The following is an 11,804-nucleotide window of genomic DNA, read 5'->3' as shown; positions in this document are numbered from 1 at the left end:
TAAATAAGCAGAGTGACAATATACAGCCTTGATGTACTCCTTTTCCTATTTGGAACCAGTCTGTTGTTCCATATCCAGTTCTAACTGTTGCTTCCTGACCTGCATACACATTTCTCAAGAGGCAGATCAGGTGGTCTGGTATTCCCATGTCTTTCAGAATTTTCCACAGTTTATTGTGATCCACACAGTCAAAGGCTTTGGCATAGTCAATAAAGCAGAAATAGATGTTTTTCTGGAACTCTCTTGCTTTTTCCATGATCCAGCGGATGTTGGCAGTTTGATCTCTGGTTCCTCTGCCTTTTCCAAAACCAGCTTGAACATCAGGAAGTTCACGGTTCATGTATTGCTGAAGCCTGGCTTGGAGAATTTTGAGCATTACTTTACTAGCGTGTGAGATGAGTGCAATTGTGCGGTAGTTTGAGCATTCTTTGGCATTGCCTTTCTTTGGGATTGGAATGAAAACTGACCTTTTCCAGTCCTGTGGCCACTGCTGAGTTTTCCAAATTTGCTGGCATATTGAGTGCAGCACTTTCACAGCATCATCTTTCAGGATTTGGAATAGCTCAACTGGATTTCCATCACCTCCACTAGCTTTGTTCGTAGTGATGCTTTCTAAGGCCCACTTGACTTCACATTCCAGGATGTCTGGCTCTAGGTCAGTGATCACACCATTGTGATTATCTGGGAGCCCCAGTAGGTACCAAAATCCACAGATGCTCAAGTCTCTTATATAAAAGGGCTTGGTGCAGTGAATACAGTTGGCCGTCTGGGTTTTCCATTCATGACTGGTTGGATTCATGCATGTAAAAACCTGTGAATATGGAGGGCCAGCTGTTAAGTCTTTGACGGTAGAAAGGAAGTCTAAAAGGGATGTGGTGATGAAATGCATTTCAACAGCTGTTGCTTTTCTTCCGAAGTTACTGTGGCATCCAAGGGCCTAGACTTTGTCTCTTCGCCTCCTCTGAATACTGAGCAGGTTCAGAGTGAGGTGGGGCCTTTTTTCTCAAATAATATATATTTTTATTCCTCTTTGGAAAGTGTTAGTTGCTCAGTTGTATCCAACTCTTTGTGACCTCATGGACTGTAGCCCACCAGGCTCTTTTGTCCATCAAATTCTCCAGGCAAAAGTACTAGAGTGGGTTGCCATTTCCTTCTCCAGGGGATCTTCCCAACCCAGGGGTCAAATCTGGGTCTCATGCCTTGCAGGCAGATTCTTTACCATCTGAGCTACCATGGAAACTCCCTACTCCCCTTTTGCATGCCAATATTTTTCAGTAGGAACTGATGTTGAGCCAGTACGATAGAAATTCTACACCCTAATTTCTGAGGATTAAAAGGAACGATAGGGTACTAGCCATTAAACTAGAAAAATAATCTTCCTCTCTGGAGCTTCTGAACGTTTGGCAGAAAATGTTATTTCTGTTTTGTGTAAAAGGATTGTTTTTATTTCTTCATTTGTTCTTATTAAGCCTTTAGAATAATTTCTGCTCTTGCAGACAAGCAAGGCAGTCAAATTGGTGTGAAGTATAAGAATGGCCCATACCCCCTTCAGAGCATGAAAATGAGGCAGGACATATAATTCAACAAGTAAAGGCAATTTTGTTTCTCCCACTTTAGCTTTATTCAGTTACCTTTCAGTAAGTGACAGCATTTGATTTTTAAGTTGATGTATGTAAATCTGGTGTATAAACAGTTTTTAAATGTTGGTTTTCGTTTCCTGATGGCTCAGCTTTGGAAATCGAATCCAAATCAAGCAGCATGACTACTTAGGAATTGTTTGTTTTTTATCTTAGGAACCCCGCTACCCCCTTCAGCACGTTCACTATGAAGTTACTGTTGATGCTTTTGTTTTCGGGACTTATGACTGGTTGTAGAGGGAACTCTTCCTCTGCTTCACCACCTAAGTTACTGCTGGTATCCTTTGATGGCTTCAGAGCTGACTATCTGCAGAACTATGAATTTCCTCATCTCCAGAATTTTATCAAAGAAGGTGTCTTGGTAGAGCAGGTTAAAAATGTCTTTATCACGAAAACGTTTCCAAACCACTACAGCATCGTGACGGGCCTGTATGAAGAAAGCCATGGCATCGTGGCTAATTCCATGTATGACGTCAACACAAAGAAACATTTTTCTGACCACAATGACAAGGACCCGTTTTGGTGGAATGAGGCAGTCCCCATCTGGGTGACCAATCAGCTTCAGGACAACAGATCGAGTGCTGCTGCTATGTGGCCCGGTACCGACGTGCCCATTCACAATAGCACGCCTTCCTATTTCATGAACTACAGCCCCTCGGTGTCATTTAGGGAAAGGCTCGGTAATGTCACCACATGGCTGAGCAGTTCGAACCCACCGGTGACCTTTGCGACACTCTATTGGGAGGAACCAGACGCTAGCGGCCACAAATACGGCCCCGAAGATAAAGAAAACATGCGCCGAGTGCTGGAAGAAATAGATGAACACATTGGTGAGCTGGTTCACAGACTCAAGGTGTTAGGACTGTGGGAGAGTCTTAATGTGATCATTACAAGTGATCACGGGATGACCCAGTGTTCTAAAGACAGGGTGATAAACTTGGACGGCTGCCTCGACCCCTCGTACTACACTCTTATAGACTTGACCCCAGTTGCTGCGATACTTCCCAAAATAAGTAAGTAAACTTTTAACCAAGGAATATTTCAGTGGGTCAGTTGATTGAGGAGGGAGGGTTTTGTAAAAAGAATGGAGCTTGGATTTTATGTGGTTCACCACCATACACTCTTATACTCACTCAGAGTTAGGACTGTGTTTTTCCTGTGATGTTTTTCTTAGGCCGTTTAGGTTCAAAAGGATATTTTCTTTGCTTTTTGATATATTTCTTTTATGTTTATCTTTTTATTGAAGTGTAAGTGTACATCAAAGTGACTCATATATATATATATATATAGTTTTGTGTGAGATATACCTAATAATTTTCATCTACTGATCTTAGAATTAATAGTTAGTAGTAATATGTAATTAGTTTATGTTTACTTAGGAAGCTAGATGTGAAATTTGCCCCCTTTGTATAAAAGTCTACCCGGGATAATCACAAAATGAAAAGACAGATATGTGAATGCGTGAAAGGGGTGTGTGCGGGTGTGCGCGTGCACTTGTGTGCACCCAGCACTGTTACATTAGTATTATTGCCCTGTTTTTTTTTTTTAATGATTAATAGGAATTAATAGATAACATTGTTCAGGGCTTATTTCCAGTTATTCTAGTTAGAAATATTGTTTCCTTATCAGTCAACATGACCTTTTTCCTTTGCTGTTTCCTTTTCTTCCAGATAAAACAAAGGTTTATAGCAAACTGAAAGTCTGTGACCCTCACATGAATGTTTATCTCAAAGAAGACATTCCTGCCAGGTTTCACTATCAACATAGTGATCGAATTCAGCCTATTATTTTGGTTGCTGATGAAGGCTGGACAATTGTGCTAAATAAATCATCACTAAAATGTAAGTATTTATTTAGGATTTTTCTTCTCTGTCCTTGGGATAAATCACATGTTGTGACATTCTTCCACTAACAAGGTACTTTGATTTAGAGATGTTGACACAGTGTAATTAGTTTGATTTTCAATTAGATGATTCTCAGGTTTCCATTTGAGAACAATTTTTAGAAACCATAGTTTGATCCTTATATTAGAAGGTTGGGTGATCTTAAGGGTGAAGGAGTAGTTTTACTTTTTTGTTACCAAAATTGCAGTGACTGTGAGTAACTTTCAGGAATTGTTCTCTTGATTTGTAAAAATAAGAGAGTAGGAAGAAGCAAAGAAAATAAAAGAAAAGTCAAGAAACAAAGGGAGAGAGATTAACTAGTTCAAATTCCTTTTTCTTTTTTAGTGTTAAAAAAAATGTGTCCAAGTTTTCCCCCATGATGAAATAATATACCTGAGTGCTACTGCTATTTAGAACACCGAGCAAGAACCAGAAAGTATACAAACAAAAATCTACCAAGTAAACAAAGCAGAATCTTGCCTCAAACTGAGGAAATGTTTAAGGGAGAATTAAGAGGTCTCCCCTGAACTGAAGCTTATTTACTTCTTTGTTAAATTCAATTTGAATGCATTTTTTTAAAATCTGATTTTATAGACCATAGCAGGGGTCATAAAATTCTTCTGTAAAGGGCCAGATAGTAAATATTTCAGTCTTTGTGGGCCAGCTGGTCTCTGTCTCAACTACTCAGTCCTGCCTTACAGTGGAAAAGCAGCCACAGACAATACCTAAATAAACTGATGTAGGGTGTCCAGTGAAACTCCCTTTACAGAAACAGGCAGAGGGCTGCATTTGACCAGCCTCTGTCATCTGCCAATCTCTGATCTATAGCAGTTCAGATGTGTCAGGCAAGGATAAAACTGAAGGCCGTTAGAATTTATGTATTATTAATGCTTACCTTGAAAGTGAAAGTCACTCAGTTGTCTCTGACTCTTTGTGACCCCATGGACTGTAGCACGCCAGATTCCTCTGTACATGGAATTCTCCAGGCAAGAATACTGGAGTGAGTAGCCATTCCCTTCTCCAGGGGATCTTCCTCACCCAGGGATGGAACCCAGGTCTCCCGCATTGGAGGCGGATTCTTTACCAGCTGAGTCACCAGGGAAGCCCACAAATACTGGAGTGGGTAGCCTATCCCTTCTCCAGGGGATCTTCCCAACCCAGGAATTGAACTCAGGTCTCCTGCATTGTAGGCAGATTCCTTACCAGCTGCGCTACCAGGGAAGCCCATAATATTTATCCTTATATACTCATTATTGAAAACTTGTAAAATACAGAAAAGTTCAGAAAAGAAAACAAAAACTATTCATACTTCTTCAATACAGAAGCATAGACAGATGTTAATTGTGGGCGTTTGCCCCCCTCTAATCTTTTCCTGTTACATATACTGCATATTTTTATTATTAAATCATATGGTTTATGGTATCATTTACAATCATACTCATTTATATTATTGAAATCATAATATCTATATATATCATTATATTCTGCTATTTTTTGTACTGGTCACAGCATTATTTTTATTATGAAATATTTCAAACATAGAACTAAAGAATGATATATTAAATAAAGAAGTAAAGAATGATATAGCAAACACTGATAGAGTCATCATTCAGTCACCTGAACCTCGCATGGAAGTGGGAGCTTGTCAAATGTGTGCTTTGTTGTTCAGTCGTGTCCAACTCTCTGTGACCCCATGGAATGTAGCCCACCAGGTACCACTGTCCATGGGGATTCTCCAGGCAAGAGCACTGGAGTGGGCTGCCAGGCACTTCTCCAGGGAGTTCCAGGGAATCTTCCCAACCCAGGGATCAAACCCAGGTCTCCCACATTGTAGGCGGATTCTTTACCATTGCTAAGTCATGTCCCACTCTTGTGACCCCATGGACTATGCCTGCCACGTTCCTCTGTCCATGGGATTCTCCAGGCAAGAATACTGGAGTGGGTTGCCATTCCTTTCTCCTTGTTAAATATAACTGATGCATATTAAAAGGCAGTATTTTAAAAAAATAAAGTTGATAGTTGAGAGTCTTATTTTGGAGTGATATCTGGGACCATCAGGTTTTTCTTTGACTTTTACTGGAATTACACATTGGAGTCATCTGGTTAGATGTCACATTCAAGGCAAGAATCCCTCCTGTAATGTTTTCAGTCCCCTGACCCTCTGGACATTGAGGTATCCTTTAGCTGTTGGTAAACCAATGGTGTGGGCTTCCCGGGTGGCACTAGTGGTAAAGAACCCACCTGCCAATGCAGGAGACATAAGAGACACGGGTTCACTCGCTGGATGGGGAAGATCCCCTGGAGGAGGGCATGGCAATCCACTCCAGTATTCTTGCCTGAAGAATCCCATGGGCAGAGGAGCCTGGTGGGCAGCATTCCATAGGGTTGCAGAGTCGGACAGCTGAAGTGACTTGGCACACGTGCATCCGTGATGTATTCCACATTCTGCGTCTTGTCCAGGGACAGCTGACAGAGGTCAGGCCGCTGGCTCACTTCCTACCCCACGCACTGCTTTACTCGCTTCTGCTCCCCCAGTTACTCAGAACCTCAACCCAACCACTCTCTCAATCACTGGTGCTCTTTGCAGGGGCTTTTTGCAAACAGTGTCGGATGCTGACAGGTGAAGTGCTTGGGGCTAGGACTGAGAACTGTGGGGTCGCACAGAGTCGGACACGACTGATACGACTTAGCAGCAGCAGCAGCAGGACTGAGAAACCCATCAGTCTGAGAGAAGGTTTTAAAATGTGAGGTCATGACCAGCTGGGAAAAAGGAGGGGTGTATGTGCAAAATACAGGAGGTGGCTGAATTGAAGAAAATAGATAATTTTTTTTCTAGCCCCTGTTTGGCCCAGCTGATCAGAATTTCAATGGATGGGAATTAAACTGCTAAGAATCCAGTGTATTTACACTAGAAACAGGCTATTTCATTATAGCAGGGCTGATCTTGTTTACTAACATCATCTTCTTCTTTTCCAGTAGGTGACCACGGTTACGATAATTCTCTGCCTAGTATGAATCCGTTTCTAGCTGCCCATGGTCCTGCATTTCACAAAGGCTACAAACACAGCAGCATTAATACAGTGGATATTTATCCAATGATGTGCCACATCCTGGGATTGAAGCCACATCCCAACAATGGAACCTTTGGTCACACCAAGTGTCTGTTAGTGGACCAGTGGTGCATTAACCTCCCAGAAGCCATTGGAATTGTTATCGGGGCGCTCCTGGTCTTGACCACGCTGACCTGCCTCATCATTATCATGCAGAACAGAGTCTCTGGGCCCCGGCCATTTTCCCGACTTCAGCTCCAAGAAGATGATGATGATCCGTTGATTGGGTAACACATGCCGGGCTTTATACAAGGTGGCTTTAAGTAGGGCACACCCAAGGAATGGTGTTACAACTATGAAAACATATGCTTCGAAAGAACTTGGGCCAGGCATGCTACAATTATTTTGTCTTTTCTTGTGTTTTGCTGCATTAGCTAATACAAAAAAATTCTGATCGTAGGGAAAATTGCTAGTAAATCATTAGTTAGCACCAACTGTTTCTCTGACAAGAAACTTGTTTTGAGAATAATACTGCCTTTGCTCCCTCCTCCCTTTTTTTTTTTTGGCAATGAAGATTAGACACATCTTGAGATGAAAATATACTAAAATTTAGTGCGTGTGCATTTCAAATAAATTTTTATATTTGTAAATTATACAACAAAAATCTTTGTAAAGTGTGTGGATTTTGTGTATAAGGGAAGAAAAGTTTCCTATATTTTTATATGTACCTTTAATAGAGTTTGTATCCCAAGTAAACCCTTGAGGTAGGAAAATTCTCTGTGATGGTTAATAAAATGGATTACGAGGCAGAAAAGATCTAGCATATGAAGAAACTATTTCAAGAAAAGCTACTGTAAAAAACAAGCAAAAGCCCCATGATAACAAGATTGAGTCTTTGTGTGTGTCTCTGTTAAGACCCTTAAGCTATTAAAACCTCAAAAGGTTTATCTTTTGAAGAGTATTACTAAGAGGAAATTAAGAAAATAGAGGAAAGTGCTTTTCTCACTTTATGCTTAATGCCTTTGTGTAAGTTATTTAGTTTGTGTGTGTGTGTGTGTGTGCGCGCGCACGTGCGCCAGGGTGTTGCCTGCTTGGGTGTACAGGCTTCATGTAACTTACAGGAGGTGGTGAGATGTGAGTGACCTGGAGACAGACCCTCACTAACCCATAAAACACAGATCTCAGGAAAGGTTATAATTGCACTTCACATTCATGTAGTTCCTTCTAACTCACAAGTTAAATTCATAATTTTTAAAACCTTGTGAATTTTTGTTACCATTTTTAACATTCTTACGCTATTACAACCAGAGGTCTCCAAGTACTGCAGAGAAATTTATGACCTGACTACAAATCTGGTTCTGATTGGGTCAGAATGAGAGATTTTTCTGTTTGCCTTTGGGAATTTTATGCCTTACTTTTTAGGCAATAGTGTAGCTAAATTTAAAATGAAATTTAATATCTTTTGATCTTCTATATTAATCATATGTTAAGTAACTGAATAAACTCTCAGAACTCTGTTAACCTTTAGTAGCCTGAATTCCGCCTTTGCTTTTTTCTCCCATATCTGGTTCATAAAAGTAACCACTCTGCTCATAATTTTTTTTAGCATACTTGTTCAGAGCCGACCATATGTTGTTATAACTGCCATCCTAGCTTTGCAAAGTGTACCTTCTAAGAATCAAAATCAATAGGAAGAGACTGAATTGTAGCAGATGAGATTTTATACACTAGAGGAAAAATTGAGTTCAAGAACCATTCATCAGGAGCTGAGGCAAGCAATTAATATTACTAGTGTGATCTTTAAAGTAATATCACTAGTGTGATCTTTAAAGTAATATCACTAGTGTGATCTTTAAAATTTTATTACTAGTGTGATATTTAAAGTTTTGACGACAGAAAATAAGCTGGATAACAGTTTTACAGATACAAAAATAATGGAGGGTAACTCTGCAGCCCAGTGAAATGTTGATGATCTGTGGTGGTCAGGAACAATGGTGCCAGTCGTCAAACCCAGAATTCATCCTTTGGTCACTGCTTGCTAATCTCCCGATCCTGGTATTTGGTGCCTGTTGTTCCAGGGGTTCTTGAGAATCATTTCCACACCCTGCATGAATAGTCCGGGCATGCAGTCATAAAGTGACTGTGTTAAAAACAGCATAGTAAATAAACCAAACCACCAGGACTTATTTTGCTTTCTGACAGATTTTTATTTCTGATGTTTTTTCCTCACATAAAAGTTATCCTAAAGGTTAATAGTTGATCTGAACAAATAATAGAAAAATTTCTTTCTACTTCAATTCCCATTTAAAAAAAAAAAAAATGCACAGAAGAACTGTCACATTTAAAGCAGTGAGGATTTTTTGAAATGTCTCAAGCGCTGAGTGAGTTGAGCTTGGTCCTTGCAGTGGTGTGAGCTTTATTGGCTGTATTGGTGTGATTGGTGGAAATGGACCCATCGCAGCCAGCATGTGAGGAGACTTTATAGAGGATGGAATGGGAAGGGCTGCCCCTTCAGGGTCTCAACCCTCTGAACAAAAGACCTATTTGTCTTGTTCTTCATTCCATTCTGAAAATATGGACTAGAATTAAAACTGTAGATGTTTTATGTATATGTTGGTGGGACAAAAAGAGTATTTATTTAATAATCAAAGAGATGTTTATATATTATTATATTGAACTTTATATTAATTCATCTGTATCTTTAAAAAATGATCACTTAAAGCCAGTGATCTCCTCTAATACACTGAGAAATACTTCGGTAAAGCCAGCCTTCTTCACTTGTTGCGCATTTTGTTAAATCATTGTTAACATGCTTCTCTATTTTCTGAGTTGTAGGAAGTATTTGGCTCCAGGAAAGATTTAACTGTTTATGACAGCCATACTCAAAGGTAATAGGAAAACTTTTTAATAACGGTTTTTCAGTGAATGAGTTCAGAATAAGTACATGTTCTTATAATGTAGGGACAGTTCTGCCGCTCTCATTAATGTGCAAGTCCTTCTGGTAAAGAGCAATAGCATAGAAAGTATTTCAGTGCTCTGTACCGCTGCCTTTGTTTTACTGTTCCATTAAGCTTGGTGTAAGGATTTAAAGATGAATTCTTGGAACGGTAAATGATTAAAAAGGCCTTTGCCTTGTTCTTGGGTGTTTTTTCTTCTCTTGCCCATGTCTGGTAAACTTTAAAGATGGTTGTATTTAATTTCTTTTATTTGAAGGATTTTACTTCATTGTGAATATATAAAGCTACAAATGAAGGATAAAGATGACATGAGAAGTCTGTAATTTATTGTAGATTCTTAAAATACTGTGTAAATAAAATGACATGAGTGTGTTTTAAAGAAGTTTATGTGTAGTGCCTTAAGTTAAAATATATTTTGACTATATTGTTTGGATTCAAAGCTATGACTTTGCCTATTATTTTAAAATTTTATGTGAATAAAATAAAATGTTACCAAAACATTTTAATTGTAATGATTAAATATGTGATGTCCTTGATGATTTTTTAATTTGTCACCTTCTTTCAAAATATGCATACTATGATAGATGTTAACATGACTTAGTGATACTGCAAAATTCACTTAGGCATTCATTACAATCTTTTTAAAACTGGGATTAAGTGTGTAACAACCATATTTTAAAGCAGTGTATAAATATACACTGTATAAATATAGTATAAATATGCAATCCAACATAAGGACATCATTGGAAAGATAGCCAAGATAAATTTTGCAGTTTCTAGAACTATAATTTACTGACTTACAGTAGAAAGGAAGAAGTTTCAAAACCTGGTTACAAAACACCAGGGGTGAGGGTGATGACAGTATTGAAACTTTGTTTTGTACATAACTAGAGTGGAGAAGGCGATGGCACCCACTCCAGTACTCTTGCCTGGAAAATCCCATGGACTGGGGAGCCTGGTGGGCTGCAGTCCATGGGATCGCGAGGAGTCAGGACACGACTGAGCGACTTCGCTTTCACTTTTCACTTTCATGCATTGGAGAAGGAAATGGCAACCCACTCCAGTGTTCTTGCCTGGAGAATCCCAGGGACGGGGGAGCCTGGTGGGCTGCCGTCTGTGGGGTCGCACAGAGTCAGACATGACTGAAGTGACTTAGCAGCAGCAGCAGCAGGTGCTTCCCAGGTGGCTCAGTGGTGAAGAAGCTGCTTGCCAATGCAGGAGACCGGGGTTTGGTCCCTGGGTCAGAAAGATCCCCTGAAGGAAATGGCAACCCACTCCAGTATTTCTTGCCTGGAGAAGCCCACAGGCAGAGGAACCTGGTGGGCTAAAGTCCATGAGATCACAAAAGAGTCTGACACACCTTAATGACTAAATGACCAACAGAGTATTTAATGTCTTTTCTAAAATACATTCAACAAGGCTTCCTCTAATAGAGCAGTGTTTTTTTCTGACAATCATTGAATACTGCTAGGGACTGTGGGAAAAACAAATAAAAAAGTACTTTCTTTACTTTGAAGAGTTCTGTGGCATTTCAAAAGTGGTAACACCTTTATACCAACAAAATACTTTTGTCCACTCATGGTTTACCTCTTGGGCTGAGATCCTTGAATCCAGAACCAGTTCCCAGACTTGTGCTTCCTGAAGTTTGAATTCCAGATGCATTGAATAAAACTGATTCCAATAGAGAATGAAAACTAAGACCAATTTCTTTATTAAAGATTGGGAAAGTTATGAACTGTTCTACAAAAAAGTTTCAGGCCCAAAATCCAGTCATCTTTCTTAGTGCCTCTTCATTGCCTTTGATTATCAATGTTACATTAGCTTCATAAAACTAGTGTTTTAGAAAAAAACCTGCATGAGTTTTTGAGGTGAATATAACATTGGTATCAAACGTGATAAAAAATAGCATAAAAAAAGAAAACTACAGATTTGCAAAGCTATGTTTTTCCAGTAGTCATGTACAGATGTGAGAGTCGGACCATAAAGAAGGATGCTGCTGCTGCTAAAAAAGGATGAGCGCTAGAGAATTTATATTTTCGAATTGTGGTGCTGGAGAAGATTCTTGAGAGTCCCTTGGACAGCACAGAAATCAAACTAGTCAATCCCAAAGGAAATCAACCCTGAATATTCATTGGAAGGACTGATGCTGAAACTGAAGCTCCAATACTTCGGTCCCCTAATGCAAAGAGCCAGCTCACTGGAAAAGACCCTGATGCTGGGAAAGAATGAGGGCAGGAGGAGGGCGGGATGAGATGGCTGGATGGCATCACTGACTCA

General features: G+C 39.7%; 1 protein-coding gene across 1 annotated transcript; it reads left to right on the top strand.

Annotated features, from left to right (window-relative positions):
- Positions 1–1,764: 1,764 nt before the first annotated feature.
- Positions 1,765–10,027, top strand: ENPP4 (ectonucleotide pyrophosphatase/phosphodiesterase 4 (putative)). The gene is made up of 3 exons (XM_010863080.1): positions 1,765–2,650; positions 3,308–3,478; positions 6,497–10,027. Exons 1-3 carry the CDS (start codon positions 1,825–1,827, stop codon positions 6,859–6,861), a joined length of 1,362 nt encoding a protein of 453 aa, XP_010861382.1. The 5' UTR covers positions 1,765–1,824; the 3' UTR covers positions 6,862–10,027.
- The last annotated feature ends 1,777 nt before the right edge of the window (positions 10,028–11,804 follow it).

Source organism: Bison bison, unplaced genomic scaffold (assembly GCF_000754665.1).
Source record: "Bison bison bison isolate TAMUID 2011002044 unplaced genomic scaffold, Bison_UMD1.0 scf7180017864487, whole genome shotgun sequence".
NCBI lineage: Eukaryota > Metazoa > Chordata > Mammalia > Artiodactyla > Bovidae > Bison > Bison bison.
This window is presented reverse-complemented; position numbering and strand designations above follow the sequence as displayed.

Excerpts from the sequence above, each read along its gene's own strand:
- ENPP4 (XM_010863080.1), top strand. The coding sequence starts at position 1,825 with ATGAAGTTACTGTTGATGCTTTTGTTTTCGGGACTTATGACTGGTTGT. Across the intron at positions 2,651-3,307 it reads TGCGATACTTCCCAAAATAA|ATAAAACAAAGGTTTATAGC; the intron begins GTAAGTAAACTT and ends CTTTTCTTCCAG. Across the intron at positions 3,479-6,496 it reads AAATAAATCATCACTAAAAT|TAGGTGACCACGGTTACGAT; the intron begins GTAAGTATTTAT and ends CTTCTTTTCCAG.